General features: G+C 45.9%; 1 protein-coding gene across 1 annotated transcript in view; it reads left to right on the top strand.

Annotated features, from left to right (window-relative positions):
* The window catches only part of CARD11 (caspase recruitment domain family member 11), a 128,982-nt gene that overhangs the window by 87,694 nt on the left and 22,878 nt on the right, over positions 1 to 18,410 (top strand). The window contains exons 2-5 of the mRNA XM_030932012.1: positions 3,350 to 3,481; positions 12,720 to 12,932; positions 14,540 to 14,677; positions 15,952 to 16,603. Of these exons, the coding sequence (XP_030787872.1) occupies positions 3,475 to 3,481; positions 12,720 to 12,932; positions 14,540 to 14,677; positions 15,952 to 16,603 (1,010 nt within the window). The 5' untranslated portion in view covers positions 3,350 to 3,474. The remainder of the gene's footprint in view (positions 1 to 3,349; positions 3,482 to 12,719; positions 12,933 to 14,539; positions 14,678 to 15,951; positions 16,604 to 18,410) is intronic.

Raw genomic sequence — 18,410 nt, 5'->3', positions numbered from 1 at the left:
CCTTTTGATCTCTGCCTTTCATGTGGAGACTTTCCTCAACCATCAAGTGATCCTTGTCTATCTATTTATTCTTAAGTGAGAGGCAACAAAAAACAGCATTTTCCAGCCAGACACGGTGGCTCACGCCTGCAATCCCAGCATTTTGGGAGGCCAAGGCTATTGGATCACCTGAGGTGAGGAGTTCGAGACCAACCTGGCCAACATGATGAAACCCCATCTCTACTAAAAATACAAAGATTAGCCGGGCATGGTGGTGCATGCCTGTAATCCCAGCTACTTGGGAGGCTGAGGCAGGAGAATCATGTGAACCGAGGAGGCAGAGGTTGCAGTGAGTGGAGATTGTGTCACTGCACTCCAGCCTGGGCAACGAGAGCAAGACTCCGTCTCAAAAAGAAAAAAAAGGAAAAAAAGAAAAACTAACATTTTGTTTGTCAGCTAGCAGGCTTCATCGTGCAGTGAATGGGCATTGATTGTACTTGGAAAACACCACCATGAGGAATCTACAGTGCACTAAGCAATTGATTCGTCTTTTGAGAAGCAATAGTTGTTCTTTTTAACCTTGAGCCAGTATCTGCCATCTCAGAGCACGGTTTTCACTCTGTCTTAAGCTTATATGTAAAAGTGACATTTCAGGGAGCTTTTGCACATATACTTTCTGGTTACAACCCTTTAAAAAGGTAAACTTAAAAAAATAAAAAGCAATTCTAGATGCTATATAGTAGCAATCAAGGGGAAGTCAGAAAACCTTGGGTCCAAATCCTAACTTTATGCTAAGTATATGAACTTGAACCTCTGTAAGCATTTGTTTTGTTTTGGTTTGTTTTGTTTTCAGACAGAGATCTCCCTCTGTCACCCAGGTTAGAGTGCAGTGGTACCATCTTGGCTCACTGTAGCCTCGACCTCCCAGGCTTAAGTGATCCTCCTGCCTCAGCCTCCCAAATAGCTGGGACCACAGGCACGTGCCACCATGCCCAGCTAATTTTTTGTAAAGACGGGGTTTTGCCATGTTACCCAGGCTGGTCTTGAACTCCTGAGCTCAAGTGATCAGCCCACCTCAGCCTCCCAAAGTGCTGGCATTACAGGCATGACCCACCGTGCCCAGCCCTCTCTAAGCTTTTGTTTTCTTGGTTGTAAGGTGGTGGTGGTGATGATAATACCGCCCACCTCAAAGAGTTCTGGAGGTTCATCAGTGACGTCTAACAAAGTGTCTGGCACACCCCGGATAGTCTGTAAGCACAAGGGATGATGTTTGGTCAGTTGCATGTTATACCTCTGAGCCAGTCTTGCAAGTGGTCAAGAGATTGACTTTTAATCCTAGAAATCTTCCCTGACCTGAGGACCAAGTTCCCAAATGCTGTCATCAAAATTCTAAGGGCAGAAACAGCCCAGCCTCAGTATTGGTTTTCTTGTGCCTCAGTTTCCCCAATCTACATTGACATAGTGGGTAGGGGGTAGGGGTAGAATAGCAAGGGGAGTTGTTCAAGCCTGTTTCTCCTTTTTTTTTTGAAACAGAGTTTTGCTCTTGCAGCCCAGGCTGGAGTGCAATGGCGCGATCTCGGCTTACTGCAACCTCCGCTGCCTGGGTTCAAGCGATTCTCCTGCCTTAACCTCCCAAGTAGTTGGGACTACAGGCATGCACCACCACGCTCAGCTAATTTTTGTATTTTTAGTAGAGACGGGGTTTCTCCATGTTGGTCAGGCTGGTCTCAATCTCCCGACCTCAGCTGATCTGCCCACCTCGGCCTCCCAAAGTGCTGGGATTACAGGTGTGAGCCACCGCGCCCAGCCCTGTTTCTCCTTTCTTGTAATTAAAACCTTTCTTTTTTTTCTCTTTGAGACAGGATCTTGCTCTGTCACCTAGGCTGGAGTACAGTGGCACAGTCATGGCTCACTATAGCCTCAACCTCCTAGGCTCAAGCAATCCTCCCACCTCAGCCTCTTGAGTAGCTGAGACTACAGGTGTATGCCATCAGGCCAGATAATTTTTTTTTTAAGAGATGGGGTCTCACTATGTTGCCCCAAGCTGGTCTTGAACTCCTGAACTCAAGCAATCCTCCCACTTCAACTTTTCAAAGTGCTGGGATTATAGACATGAGCCACCATGCCTGGCCACAATTGAAGCCTTCCTTATAATTTTTTTAAAGCCTTTTTTCTTTCTGATGATAAACACATTCTCTTTTTTAAAAAATGCAGATGGTATAATTTCCCTCTGTGTTTGCTGACTGGCCTGTGGACTGCTCTGTTGACCCTGCAGAGGTCCTTGGTTCTGTGATTCCCTTCCCCACCCAGCCCCGGTCCCCAGCCCTGTCCCAGTCACAGGGCAGGGAGGCCATGAGGAGACCAGGGAGATGGTGTCCTCCACAGATGCCTGTCGCCACCACCTCCCCGGGGCTGAGGGCTTCTGACAGTTCCTTCAACCCCAGCCCATGCCCGACAGGAACAGCTTCTGTCAGCCCTGGGAGATCTCATGTCACCTCCGATTAGTCTTCAAAGCCAAAACCAAGCAAGTCCCTGATTAAACATCAGTGGCTCAGGGTCCCTGTCACTTCTGAATGCAGCCGTCCTAGTGCAGCAGCCTGAGGCCCGCCGCCCACCAGGTTCCAAGCAGCTTTGGGGACTGGCATAAGGCTCTTTCCACCATACCAGGGTTTGAACCCCACCTTTCCCTCTTACCATGATTGTGCCACAGCACTCCAGCCTGGGCAACAGAGTGAGATCCTGCCCTCCTTTCTCTAGAAGGAGAACTGACCCTTCCCCCAAAAAACCCAAACCCCCAGCTGGGCTCCTAGATGGCTGAGCGGGACATTAGCGGTGGCCTCGTCAGTCACCGTAAGGAACACCACCCTTGGGAAATTACAGCGTGTGTGGGCCACCACGTGTTCCTGCCCAAATCCATGGCAGGCTGGAGGTTAAAGACATAATTCACAGTGACGGGAACTCTTCAGGGTTTGGGAACGGGGTTTGCTGCTTTTGACCTAATGAATTAGCACTGATTAGAGCGGCTCCAGTCTGCAGAGGTTTCCATCAAAGCCTTTTCCATTAAAGATCTTCCACACTGGCCACGAGCATGCCCAAGGCTCCTATCTTCCCTCCTCCCCATCCCCAGGGCTCTCGGGGCCTGTGTCAGTGGCCTCCCAGGCTGTCCGCTCCACGGGGTGGGACAGAAGCCTTTCTCCCCCTGTAGCCCCTGGTGTGGGGTCCACTCTGCCAATGTCATCGAGGGTGACACACCTCTCAGGACTTCCTGGCCTTTTCTTCCAAAGCCGAGCATCACTTTGATCCCAGAATGGTTCCCTTTCCCTCCATCCTTTGCCTTCCACTCCAAGGCTGATTATCTCTTCCTTTTCAGATCCCAAGCACTGCAAGTCCAGATGCAACGGGAGCCTAGCTCGAGGGAAGACAAGATCTGGCCGGAAAGTGTGAAAGTCACAACCCAATGACGGGATAGCAGCCCTTGTGTGTGAGCACCCCTCCATGCCAGGTACTCAGCATCTGTTATCCCCTCTATACCTCTCTACATCATGGAGAGACAGGGTCTTATTCTGTCACCGGGGCTGGAGTGCAGTGACGTGATCATAACACTCTGCAGCCCTCCACCTCCTTGGCTCAAGTGATCCTCCCATTTTAGCCTCCCAAGTAGCTGGGACCACAGGCACACACAACCAAATCTGGTGAATTCTTAAATTTGTTGTAGAGACAGGGCCTTCCTATGTTGCCCAGACTGGTCTCAAACTCCTGGCCTCAAGCGATCCCCCTGCCTCTACCTCCCAAAGCACTGAGATTACAGGCAGGAGACACTGTGCCTGGCTGTTCCTTTATATTGGAAAAAAGGCAAGTGAGGGTAACCTGAGACTTGGCGGAGGGCCTCGGGTAGTGAAGGGAGGGAGGGGCAGGGATCAGGCTCTGACACTAGCTGGAGCTTGGGAGACAATCAGAGAAAAGGCTGGCGGGCCCGGGATGCAGTCGTGATAAGATTGTGGGGCTGGCAGAAGGCAAACCTCGCAGGGCCTCAAGATCAAGATCAAGATGCTGAACATGGGCCAGGTATGGTGGCTCACACCTGTAAATCCCAGCACTTTGGGAGGCCGAGGCGGGTGGATAATCTGAGATTGAGAGTTCGAGACCAGCCTGGCCAACATGGTAAAACCCTGTCTCTATAAAAAATACAAAAATTAGCCAGGCATGGTGGTGGGCATCTGTAATCCCAGCTACTCAGGAGGCTGAGGCAGGAGAATCACTTGAACCCAGGAGGCCGAGGCTGCAGTGAGCCAAGATGGTGCCACTGCACTCCAGCCTGGGCAAAAGAGCAAGACTCTGTCTCAAAAAAAAAAAAAAAAAAAAAAAAAAAAGTTGATCGTGGCTTGGCATGGTGGTCATGCCTGTAATCCCAGCACTTTGGGAGTCCAGGGCGGGAAGATCACTCGAGCCCAGAAGTTTGAGACCAGCCTCGGCAACATAGCAAGACCCCATCTCTACAAAAATAATTTTTAAAATATTAGCTGGGCATGGTGGTTTTGCCTGTGGTCCCAGCTACTCAGTAGGCGGAGCCAGGAGGATTGCTTGAGCTCAGGAGGCAGAGGCTGCTGTGAGCTGAGATCACGCCACTGCACTCCAGCCTGGACAACAGAGTAAGACCCTATCTCAAAAAATAAAAATAAAAAAAGATTGGAACTTTATCATAACAGCAAGAGGAAGCCACAATAGAAGTCTTGAATGAGTGAGTCGGGACGTGAGGCCAGCAGCTCTCATGGAATTCATCCTCCGCTGGGTCACCTCCAGATCCTTTGGTTCCCAGGGAAGGTGAGCAACACAGCCCTTCCTGTGGAGCCTGGCCTGGGGGCCTGGCACTTGCTTTTCAGCCGTTTGCAGAGAGACTCGTGTGGCCTAGGACCTGTCTCACACTGGAAGTCAAACCCTGCCGAAGGTTGGGTCTGAGCTGCGGGTTGCGACAAGCTCTGGTTAAAACTTAGGCAGGGACGGGCCATCCAACCTGCAAGGCTGTTAAAGCTCAGAGCCTTGGGGCCTCCGGGTGCATTTCTGAGAAAACTGCCTTCAAAGAAACTGCCCAGAGCTTGACAGAGCCGCTGGGTTTCGTCCCGGTGATGAGGCTGAGTCAGGCTGAGTTAGAGAGAAGTGCTGGAAGGTAAAATTTCAAATTGTGTCTGAGACATTTTTTTTTTCTTTTGAGGCTGGCTACACTATCCATAGATTTAATTTCCATGAAATATTTCATACATATAAATATGTATACATAATGTGTATCTATGAGACAGAGAACAATGACATGGACACTCATGTCTCCAGGGGACACTCATGGCCCCTCCCCAGGGGAAGACACCATTCTGATTTTCATCAGTCCCTTGTTTCTTGGTATAGTTTTGCCGTATATCCTTAACAGTAGGGTTTCGTTTTGTATGTTTACAAAAAAAAATTATGCTCAGCTGATGTTTTGTATTTTTAGTAGACACTGGGTTTCGCCATGTTGGCCAGGCTGGTCTTGAACTCCTGACCTTAAGTGATCTACCCACCTTGGCCTCCCAAAGTGCTGGGATTACAGGTGTAATCACCACGCCTGGCCAAATGAGATAATTTCTATAAAGGGTCAGGCCCGGTGCCTGGCACACGTGCAGCCCAGAGGGGAAGCACTTCCTGTTCCACCAGCAGGGCGTGTGGCTGCCCTCTCTGCAAGGTTCCAGAGGATGCTGTTCCTCCCACCGGGGCTTGTGTGGGCGGCTGACACTTACCACCAACCTCTGAGCAGCTTGCAGCTCAGGAACTGTGTGGGAAATGTCTTTGCACCCTCTGTTCCCAGCACAGTGCTCAGCACAGAGCCAGTTCTCACTCGAGTCACCTGAGGATGAAGAGGCCCTTTCACTCCAGGCACTCACAAACTGGTTGGCTTTCCCAAGTTCCTCTTCACCCCTGCTTGCTAAGCAACTGTGCTGCACAGGGGCATTAATGATGGGACAGGTTTCAACGAGATCCACGGTCTGTGATTTCACTGCATCTGGGGTAGGAGGGTCTCTTAACTGGGCATGGTGGTGTGTGCCTATAGTCCCAGCTACTTAGGAGGCTGAGGTAGGAGGATTGCTGGAGCCTGGGAGGTCCAGGCTGCAGAGAGCTATGATGAGGTAGAAGCGTCCCTTTCATCTCTGCTTTGGAAAGATTTTGCCCTATTTTCTGCTTAGCTGACAGGCTGCTGAGGTGGCTGCACCGGGTCACCCCGGTCCTGGGAGGAAGGCTTTCTATCTCACTGAGCACTCTTGTAACAGGTGGTTGGCATGTGCCAACTACAACCTCCTTGTTCATGAAGGCTGATAAGTAATGCTTCTTGGTCCATCCAGACCTGCCCGTCTTCTTGCCTTGAACTGCTGTTTAATTCCTTGGCACATGCCTTCTGACCCCGCAAAAGGTGTAAGCTTCTTAACACCTGACTTTCAGCTCTCTTGTGCATTCATGGTGCTGAGCAAGTCTTTGTGCTAAGTAGATGTATTTACTAGTTAGGAGGCTTTGGGCTTGCAAATCACAGTAGACTCAACTTCACAAGGCTTGGAACAAAGAGCATTTATGTTTTACAGGAGTCCAGAGGTGGGAGGAGCCCAGCGCTGGTTCATTCAGTGCCCAGGAGATGACATCAAGGACCGAGGATCTTTCCAGTCCTCATCCTCAGGATGGCAGAGCAGAGAGCTGGAAAGACCCTCGGTCCTTGATGTCACCTGAGGGGTACAGGCTGAGGGGCAGTGACCCAAATGATCACATCCATCTTTACACAGTCACAGCCAAAAGCCCAAGGACAATGTGTCCCTGTTAAAGATCAAGGAAAACCTCCAGAGCCGCCCCCATTGTGTGTTCCTGCAGGCTGCATGGCCAAAAGCACATCACCTGCTTGTTTCTACACTACTGGTAGAGACCAAACGAGGGCCGCTCTTTGCAGCTCAAAAGATATTCAGCCTCCCTGAAGCATCAGACTGCCTGGTTTTTGGGGGGGAAAAAAAAAAAAAGGATTCCATTAGCAGGAAGTCAGGGGGTAGTGTGGAGAGACACCAGCAGTGCCTGCCACCTAGTCAATAAATAATTCGTTGAATAAAATTCTTAGGCTGTCCACTTCTTGAAAATAATAAAAGCAAGTACATTTTCCTTTGTGAATACAAATGATCATGTGGTCATGTTGTCAGAATGAGCCATTGTTGTGGGCATGTCTATGGTGTTGCTGGCTATGACTCAGGTGGCCAGTGCCATGTGTTAGCAAAAGGCTTGTAGAGGTCAGGACTTAAGGCAGGGAACTAAGGAGGGTGTCGTCTATGCAAAGTTCATTGGATTGAATGGAGACCGAATCCTCATTTTTAATTACTTTAAATATAACTTTTGCTCACAACAGCAAATACACATTTTCACTCAAGGCACTTTGGTTGCAGGGAACAAAATCACACCTGAAATATCTCAAACTGTCCAAGAGTGGTGGCTCATGCCTATAATCCCAGCACTTTGGGAGGCTGAGATAGGAGGATCATTTGAGGCCAGGAGTTTGAGACTAGCCTGGGCAAACTATAGCACGGTGGTGCATGCCTATAGTGAGACCCTGTCTCTACAAAAAATGTTCAAAATAGCCAGGGGTGGAGGCATACACCTGTAGTCCTAGCCACTCAGGAGGCTGAGATGGGAGGATTGCTTGAGCCCAGGAGTTTGAGGCTGCCATGAGCTAGGATTGCCCCACTGCATTCCAGCCTGGGTGGCAGAGCGAAACCCTGTCTCTAAAAATAATTTTTTTAAAAAATTTAATAGCTCAAATTAATGGGGAAGGTGGAGGGATATAGAAGGCCTACAACAAGGACCAGACACCACAGAAGGCCAAGGTTCATGAGGTTGGGAACTGAGTTATGCACCAAGAGAGATGACCCCGGCCATCTGCTTCTCATGGAACCTCGTGGTCTCGCCATGGTGCCACTTGGCAAACCAGCTTCCTCTGCTTGCTTGTCTCTTCTCTGTCCTGATAGCCTTGACCTGCCTGCATGTCTCTTCACCCTGGCTGAGCTCCAACCTCCATGGCTACACCAATGCCACCTTCTAGCTCAGTTGCCCCCAGCACGCTCACCCATCCCACCACATATGAAATCCCCAGGTCCAGGAATTTGGGTGTGGCTAAAGAACATCTCATAATGATAAAATGGTCAATCCACTGGGAAGCTATAAGAGTTATAAGCATGTGCACCTATCAGAGCCCCAGATACATGAAGCAAAGACGGACAGAGCTGGAGGGAGAGATACACAATTCAACAATAAGAGCTGAAGACGTTGGCTGAGCGCAGTGGCTCATGCCTGTAGTCCCAGCACTTTGGGAGGCCGAGGCGGGTGGATCACCTGAGGTCAGGAGTTCGAGACCAGCCTGGCCAAAATGGATAAACCCCGTCTCCACTAAAAATACAAAATTAGCCAGGCGTGGTGACAGGCGCCTGTAATCCTAGCTACTCCGGAGGCTGAGGCAGGAGAATCACTTGAACCCAGGAGGCAGACGTTGCAGGGAGCCGAGATCACGCCATTGCACTCCAGCCTGGGTGACAGAGTGAGACTCTGTCTCAAAAAAAAAAAAAGAATTGAAGACGTTATTATTCTACTTTCAATAATGGATAGAACTAGGCAGAAGATCAACAAATAAGAGACTTGCACAGCACTATAAACAAACCAGACCTGGCCGGGCTTGGTGGCTCACACCTGTAATCCCAGCATTTTGGGAGGCCAAAGCAGGTGGATTACTTGAGATCAGGAATTCGAGACCATCCTGGCCAACATGGTGAAACCCTGTCTCTACTAAAAATACAAAAAATTAGCCAGACGCGCTGGCGGGAACCCAGGAAGCGGAAGCTGGGTTGAGCCACGACTGCGCCACTGCACTCCAGCCTGGGTGACAGAGAGAGGCTCTGTCTCAAAAAAAATAAATTAGACCTAACAGACATCTGTAGTACACTCCATCTGACAGCAGCAGAATAATACATTAATCTATGAACTAACTTCCTCCCAAAATCAGCTTGGCCTCTGCCCAGGAATGAACAAGGACAGCTTGGAGGTTAGAAGCAAGATGAAATTGGTTACGTCAGATCTCTTTCACTGTCAGAATTTTTGTTATAAATTTTGCAAAGGCAATTTTACCTCCTCTCTTACAAAAGTAGAAAAAGAAGTGCTAACTAAACCTAAAGCAAGGAAAAGAAAGGAAATAATCAAGACTAGAGCAGAAGCAAATGAACCTGAGAATAGAAAAGGAATGCAGAGAATTAATGAAACCAAAAGTTGGTTCTTTGATATATCAACAAAATAAGAGAAGATGCAAATTACTAGAATCAGAAATGAAAGGGGGGAAATTATAACTGAACTTACAGAGATACAAAGAATTGTGAAGGGAACTGTGAGCAACTGCTGCCAATAAATTGGATAACTTAAATATAGTGGACAAATTCCTAGAAAGACACAAACTACTGAAACTGGCTCAAGACAAACAGAAAATATGAACAGACCTGTAATAAGTAAGGAGGCTGAATTTGTAAAAATAATCCACAAAGAAAAACCCATGCCCAGATGTCTTCACTTGTAAGTTCTACCAAACAAAAGAAAAATTAATACCAATTCTTAAAAGCCACTTCCAAAAAGCAGGAGAGGAAGCAACATTTCCTAAATCATTCTGAGGCCAATATCAAAACCAGACAATGACATCACAGGAAAAGAAATACCCTGATATACCCTGATATCAAAACCAGACAATGACATCACAGGAAAAGAAAACTACAGACCAATATCTCCTATGAATATGAATGCAAAAATCCTATTTTTAAAAACTGGCTAATTAAATCCAGTAACATATAAAAAGAATTATATACCATGACCACATGGGATTTATGCCAGGAATATAAGGTTGGTTTAACAGCTGAAAGTCAGGTAGTGTAACCATATCGATAGAATAAAAAACAAAAACCACATGGCAGCCTCAATAAATGCAGAAAAAGCATCTGACAAAATTAAGAACCCTTTCGGGGTAAAAACATTCAATAAACCAAGAAGGTAAGAAAACTTCCTCAACCTGATAAAGGACGTCTATTCTAAAAACAAAAACAAAAGCCTACAGCTAATGTCATACTTGACAGTGAAAGACTGGATGCTGTCTGCTAACATCAGTAACAAAACAAGGATTCCTGCTGTCAACACTTCTATCTGACATAGTACTGGAGGTATTTTAGCCAGAGCAATTAGGCAAGGAAGAGAAATAAAAGGCACCCAGATTGGAAAGACAGAAGTAAAACTATCTTTATCTGCAAATGACATGATCTTATATATAGGATATCATAAGATGTCTCTAACAAATTATGAGAACTAATAAATGATTTCACAAGGTTGCAGAATACGAGGTCAATATACAAAAATAAATTATATATCTATAGACCAGCAATGAATATTCCACAAATGAAATTAAGAAAAAAACTCCCATTTACAATGTCATCAAACACAATGAAATACTTAGGAATACATTTAACAAAAGAAGTGCAAGACTTGTACACTGAGAACTATGAAACATTGCTGAAAGAAATTAAAGAAGATTTAAAGAAAGACATCCCCATGATCATAGATCAGAAGATTTAATATTGTTAGGTAGCAGTACTCCCCAAATTGATCTAGATATTCAGCAGATTCACTACCAAAATACCAACTGCGTTTTTTGCACAAATTGACATCCTAATCCCAAAATTCGTAAGAGTTGTAAAAGGCACCTAATAGCCAAAACAATCTTGAAAAAGAACAAGTTTGGGAGACTCATATTTCCCAATTTCAAGGCCTACTACAAATCTACAAATCTTCAATAATCAAGACAATGTAGTACTGGCATAAGGATACACATATAGATCAATGGAATAGAATCAATAGTGCAAAAACAAATGTTTACTTTTATGGTCAGTTGATTGTCAACAAGGATAGCAAAATCATTCAATGGGGAAAGAACAGTCTTTTCAAACAAACTGTGCTTGGACAACTGGACATCCACACACAAAAGAATGCAGTTGGACCCCTACCTCACACCATACACAAAATTAACTCAAAATGGATCATCCTCAATGTAAGAGCTAAGGTATAATATTCAAAGGAAAAAAACAGGAGTAAATCTTCATCCTCTTGAATTAGACAACGGTGTTTTAGATACATGCCAAGAGCACAAGTGAAAAAAAGAAAAAAATAAATTGGACTACCTCAAAATTTAAAACTTTTAGGCTACAAACAATGCTTTTAAGAAAGTGAAGACAACTGACAGAATGAGAGAAATATTTGCAAGTCATATATCTGATAAGTGGCTTGCATCCAGAATACATAACAAAATTCTACAACTCAATAATAAAAAGACAAACAACACAATTTTAAAATGGGCAAAGGATTTGAATAGACATTTCTCAATGCACAAATGACCAATATGCACATGAAAAGATGTTCAACATCGTTAGTCATTAGGGAAATGCAAATCAAAACCACAATGAGATGCTACTTCACACTCAGTAGGAGAGCTGTAATAAAAAACAGACAATAACAAGTGTTAGCAAGAATATGGAGGAATTAAAACCCTGATGGCTTGCTGGTGGCAATGTAAAATGATGCAGCTGCTTTGGAAAACAGTTTGGCAGTTTCTCAAAATGTTAAATATAGAGTTGCCATATGGCCTAACAATCCACTCCTATGTATCTACCCAAGGGAAATAAAAACATACAGTCACACAAAAACTGGTACATGAACATTCATAGCAGCATTGTTCATGATAGACAAAAGGCAGAAACAACTCAAATGTCCATTAGTGAATGAACAGACAAGCAAAATGTGGCGTGTCCATGCAATGAAAAAATCACTGAGCAATTTCAAATAAATGAAGTCCTGATACATGCTACAACAGGAACAAACCTTGAAAAGTTGCTAAGTGAAAGAAGCCAGCCATGAAAGACCATAAATTGTAGGATTTCACTTGTATAAAATGTACAGAAAAGGCAAATCTATACAGACAGAAGGTGAATGAGTAGTTACATGGGATGGAGGGGCAGGGATTAGAGGGAAATTGAGAGTGGCTAATAAATGGTGAGGAGCTTCTTTTTGAAATGACGGAAATGTTTTTAAATTGATTGTGGTGGTGGTTGCACAATTCTATGAATATACTAAAATCATTGAATTGAACATATTAAAAAGGTAACTTGTATGGTATGTGAATTACATCACAATAAAGCTGTTTTTAAAAATGAATGACTTAGATCTATATGTATCCACCTAGATAAATCTCAAAAAAAAAAAATGTAGAGGGAGAAAAACATGTTGAAAAAGGAAATATACAGTATGACACCATTTATGTGAAAATTTAAAACAAAAACCAATAGTATATATTGTTTAGGGAACTATACATTTTTAGTAAGACATAAAAACTTGGATGGAAAGGGTAGACTGCAACCGCAGGATTTTCCCTCTCTGCCCTATAAATAATCTTAAAAATTTTATGGCTTAAACTTCCATTGTTTATGTTTAGTATATAAGGAAATATATATTTTTATATTCATACACCCTTTCTTAAATAAAAGGTAAAATGCCATATATACTTTACTGTACGGGACTTTTTTTTAACTTAATATATTCTAGAGATCACTCCAGAGGAGTTTATAGAGCTGTTTCGGTGAGACTCTTTTATTAAGCTTGTTGGGGTTTATGTCTAAAAGGAGGAGGGCCAGAGATGGATGACTACATGGAGACGCTGAAGGATGAAGAGGACGCCTTGTGGGAGAATGTGGAGTGTAACCGGCACATGCTCAGCCGCTACATCAACCCCGCCAAGCTCACACCCTACCTGCGTCAGTGTAAGGTCATTGATGAGCAGGATGAAGACGAAGTGCTTAATGCTCCTATGCTGCCGTCCAAGATCAACCGGGCAGGTAACCTTAGAACCTCTTTGCAGGACAGGGAGGGCTACAGCACACGGCAACTTCCAGACATACCCTTTGGTAGCTGTACCAAAATGAGGTTGCTCTAGGTCAGGGATTTTTAAACTGGGGTCCACAGACCACCATCCACTCATCTGTGTACAGAACTCAAGCTGTCTGTGTATAGAACGCAAAGAATGCGTAAGCTGGGAGTGGGGAAGAAATGCCGTCTTTATTTTACTAACCTCAACAGCAATTTAGCATTGCCCTCAACTGCAAATGTCAGGAGGCCACGAATTACAGTAGTGATTAATAACTCCTGTGACTTAGGCAACAATGAAAATTACAGATCTCTTCCTATCACTACAGCTACTGCAAATCTCTCAAAATGCCACTTACACTCATCTCTCTTTCAAAATTACAGTACTTATTAGATCTGCCAAGAAGTCTTGTTATTTAATGCATTAATAAAGAAGTACGTTACTGAAACACAAATTTATTTAATATTTGATAACTGGATTTTGTTATAATTGGTTTCTTTTGTAATCTGATGTACTTTATCTGTTTAAAAATATATTCCGAGAAGGGTTCCACAGGTTTTTCTAGCCTGACTTCCGGGGGGGTGGTTAGGACACTTTATCATATTCAGTAAAGGTAATAAATATGGTTTGTGAAGCTTGTTTTAATTGTATATTATGTACATGTGTATACACATGTATTTGTAGAGTTATCTTTGTTTATGGTCACTAGACCACAATGTTAAATGTTTTTCTTTCTATGGATCAGTTTAGAAGGTTTGATAATCACTGTCCCCCAGCGTGGCTGGTGGTAAATGGCTCATCAGCTGTGACTCTCTGGCATCCATGGCAGACATCACTAATCAGCATGCTTTCCCACTGAGCTTGGATGTAACTTTGGAATATTTCTCAAAACAGTACTGCAGGCAGCTTCACCAAACCATCGGGGTTGACATCACATCAAATTTATTTCTTCTGTCCGTCCTAAGGAAGAGGTCGAGTTTTAAGACCTACCTTTCTTCTTCTGAAAATAAAATATTTAAGGAAGGGCCCAGAAATGTAAGCAATAAGTGGAATCAGTAGTACAGAAACTGGGACCTGCTGGGGAAATTACACTTAAGGTGTTTCCAGGTTGTATCATAATCCCAAAGAAAAGCCTAGAATTATCCCTGCTTCCTATGATTTTTCCTAGCCCCTCACCCAAATATTTATCTTCCTGCTCTCAATCCCAGAGAACCATATATTATTCCATAATTTTTATTGTGCTTCCAGCGTCCTTCAGTCATAGAAGACCTGGTGCCTACATGGTTCATTTTGGCCCTGGTCAGTTCGGAAACTTCAAAACTGGGGCGGCAATTCCGTTTATCCTGGTTCTACCAACTTATTAGAAAAAGAAAACAAACGCGCAACGAATCCCTGCGGAGGGCCTGGCACTTTGATTTACGTCATCTGGGCTCCAAGATACAACTCAGAAGTGATAGAATGTGGGGAGAAGTCTTCTTAGAGTTGACTGAAGGACACAAGTCCAGGATGAGACCAGCCACAGAGACTTGTGTTCCATCAGATACGTATTCTCACAGAGTGATCTCGTCTTTCCCCTAGGCCGGCTGTTGGACATTCTACATACCAAGGGGCAAAGGGGCTATGTGGTCTTCTTGGAGAGCCTGGAATTTTATTACCCCGAGCTGTACAAACTGGTGACTGGAAAAGAGCCCACTCGGAGATTCTCCACTATTGTGGGTAAGTGCTTTTGCCATTGGGAACATCAGGACTCTAATAGGAGGGGCGTATGTGTGAGTGTGTGTGTGTGTGTGTGTCCTCAGTAGTGGCATGGTTCTAAAGCTGTGAATCTATGACATATAGAACTGGGGTCTGTCAACCACTTATTTTGCTTGATGATGAAAGATAGGTTAACAGGGGCAAAGTGAAGCAGGAGCCAAGAGAAGTGGGTGTTCACGGACCATCCCCCGTGAATGGCGCCGGGTGGAACGCAAGTTCATTCTACCCAGTAGATCTTGTCCTTGCCTTGACTGCATTATTTCGGGTGTCTCATGGGCCAGAGCCCTTGAGCATCTTGCTTTCTTAATCTTCCTTTCTAAACATTCTTGAATCAGTCTTCTCTCCCTCCCCAACACTTCCCACAGTCCAGACTCCCACAACCCCATCAACTCTCTATATCAATTCCCGATCTGTTTCAGTGCTTTCTCCATTCTTCCTCCCCTATTTAAAACCCTCTGGTGGTTTTTCATTGCTTCTTTGTAAAGACCCAGGTTTTGTCCAAGCACAGTGGCTCATGCCTGAAATTCCAACACTTTTAGAGGCTGCAGCCACAGAATTGCTTGAACCCAGGAGTTTTAGGCTGCAATAAGCTATGATCATGCCCCTGAATTCCAGCCTGAGTGACAGAGTGAGACCCTGTTTTAAAATATAAAAAAGACCCAGGTCTTTAATGCAGCCCACAAGGACCCTTCATGATCCAGTCCCTGCTAACACCCCCAGCCTCACCTTTCTCTTCTATCTCTCTCCTTCAGCCCTTTGGTCTTTGTTCAGTTCCTGAAATATGCCAAGTTCCTCCCTTCTCCCCATATGGCCTTGGCAATGTTGTTCCCCTTTCCTAGAATGCCTCTTCCCTCCCGAACTTAACATTGTACCTCAACCATCAGGAGCCTTCTCCAATCCCCTCAGACCACGAGGCTGGATCTGGGCCTCTGCCACACACTCTCATAGCTCCATCTACCTCTACTTTGTGAAATCCTCACGGTCTGTAATTCTGTTTGTGGTGATCATTTGATTTTTTTAAATGCGTTTCTCTTATTACACCATAAGCTCTCCCGGGGCCAAAGCTGTGAGTCTTGCTCACTCTGAATCCCCAGTACCTCGTGGGCAGAGTGACTAAAGAGCTCGGCACAACGTTAGTGAGTGAGTGAGTGAATGAATGGCACCTGCCCTGCGTCTGGAACCTCCTTTTTCCACTTCCCAGTCCTCAGGCCTGACTGGGTGCCCCCTCTCCACAGTGGAGGAGGGCCACGAGGGCCTCACGCACTTCCTGATGAACGAGGTCATCAAGCTACAGCAGCAGATGAAGGCGAAGGACCTGCAACGCTGCGAGCTGCTGGCCAGGTTGCGGCAGCTGGAGGATGAGAAGAAGCAGATGACGCTGACGCGCGTGGAGCTGCTGACCTTCCAGGAGCGGTACTACAAGATGAAGGAAGAGCGGGACAGCTACAATGACGAGCTGGTCAAGGTGAAGGACGACAACTACAACTTAGCCATGCGCTACGCACAGCTCAGTGAGGAGAAGAACATGGCGGTCATGAGGAGCCGAGACCTCCAACTCGAGGTGAGGGGTGCCCAAGGGCTACTCTGCCAGGGTGACCCAGGGCAAACAAATGTCACCGGGGCTCAAGTCCCCCATAAAGCAGGTACAGGCACATGCACATGGTCTGTCAGAGCTTCGTGCCAGCCAGGTGAGAGGGAATGGAGGACACAGGGCCTCTGGGGGTCCTGGGTCCACCATGCGCCTGCACAGGTACCCATAGTGCTTAGCGCTACGGTTCAGCGCCTACGTCCCCTATGCGCATGGGCAGACATGCGCACAAGGACGGACCCAGTGCGGCTTTCCACCTCTGGGTCCAGATTGACCTTGTGCATGCGCACGCAGACCCGGTGGGGCTCCCGGAATGCCTCACTCCGCAAATGAATTAAGGAGATTTACATCTTTCTTTTGTCTTTTTTCTTTTCTTTTCCTTTCTTTTTTTTTTTTTTCCTTTTCCTTATTTCCTTTCCTTTCCTTCCTTCCTTCTTCCCTCCTTCCTTCCTTCCTCTTTCCCTGCTTCCTTCCTTCCTCTCTCTCTTTTCTTCCTTCTTCCTTCCTTCCTTTCTTTTCTTTCTTTCTTTTCTTTCTTTTTTTTTTTTTTGAGACAGGGTCTTCCACTGCCCAGGCTGCAGTGGTGCGATCATGGCTTGGCTCACTGCACCTTCACCTCCTAGACTCAAGTGATCCTCCTGTCTCAGCCTCCAAAGTAGCTGGGACTACAGGTGGCCACCATCACACCAGGCTATTCTTTCAATTTTTTTTTGTAGAAAAGGGGTCTCGCTATTTTGCCCAGGCTGGTCTGCAACTCCTGGGCTCGAGTGAGCCACCTGCCTTGGCCTTCCAAAGTGGTGGGATTACAGGTATGAGCCACTGCAACCGGTCTCATTCATTCCTTCTGTTTATTGAGTGCCACCAGGTACCAGGCTTTTTGTTTTTGGTTTGTTGGGGTTTTCTTGGACAGAGTCTCACTCTGTCACCCAAGCTGGAGTGCAGTGGTGTGATCACAGCTCACTGTAGCTTTGGCCTTGCAGGCTCAGGTGATCCTCCCAACTTAGCCTCCCAAGTAGCTGGGACTATAGGTACATGCTATGCCAGCTAACTTTTTTCTATTTTTTTCCTACCTGCCCCCTTTTCTCTATTTTTAGCAGAGACAGCGTTTTGCCATGTTGCCCAGGCTGGTCTTGAACTCCTGGGCTCAGGCAACCTGCCCACCTTGGCCTCCCAAAGTCCTGGGATTATAGGTATAAGCCACCACACCTGGCCCCCAGGCTCTTTTCCAGGGATACATAGCTGAAGACTAAAACCCTGCTGTGGTGGAACTAACATTGTAATCAGAAAATAAATGCATAAATACTTGGTAGAAATGAGTGTTATCAAGAAGAGAAGACAGGGCGTGAGGACAGAACATGAGGGTTGCTACTTTAAAGAGGGTGGCCAGGAAAGGTCTCTGAGAAGGAGACACATGAACAGAGATCTGAAGGGATGAAAGGAGCCACCCATGTAAGTCTCAGGGGGAAAGCACTTGCAAAGGCCACAAGTAGGAGGCATGTTTTTTTGTTTTTGTTTTTGTTTTTGAAGAAATAGCAGGAAGGCTGGGCTTGGTGGCTCACACCTGTAATCCCAGCATTTTGGGAGGCCAAGGCAGGAGGATTGCTTCAGTCCAGGAGTTTGAGACCAGCACAGGTAACCTGATAAAAACCACATCTCTACAGAAATAAGCCAGGCATGGTGGTATGCGCCTGTAGTTCAGGGGGATAAGGCAGGATGATTGCCTGAGTCCAGAAGGTCAAGGCTGCAATGAGCCATGCCTGTCGAAAAAGAGAGAGAGAGAGAAGAGGGAGGGAGGGGGAGAGGGAGGGAGGGAGGGAGGGAGGGAGGGAAGGAAGGAAGGAAGGAAGGAAGGAAGGAAGGAAGGAAGGAAGGAAGGAGAGGGAGGAAGGAAGGAAGCAAGGAAAGGGAGAGAGAGAGGGAGGAAGGAAGGAAAGAGAGGGAGGGAGGAAGGAAGGAAGGAAGGAAGGAAGGAAGGAAGGAAGGAAGGAAGGAAGGAAGGAAGGAAGGAAGGAAAGGGAGAGAGGGAGAAAGGAAAGGAGAGGGGGAGAGGGAGGGAGGAAGGAAGGAAGGAAAGGGAGGAGAGAGGAAAGAAGGAAGGGAGAGGAA

This window comes from Rhinopithecus roxellana, chromosome 6 (genome assembly GCF_007565055.1).
Source record: "Rhinopithecus roxellana isolate Shanxi Qingling chromosome 6, ASM756505v1, whole genome shotgun sequence".
Taxonomy (NCBI): domain Eukaryota; kingdom Metazoa; phylum Chordata; class Mammalia; order Primates; family Cercopithecidae; genus Rhinopithecus; species Rhinopithecus roxellana.
Note: the sequence above shows the minus strand (reverse complement) of the source record. Positions and strands in the feature narration are given on the sequence as shown.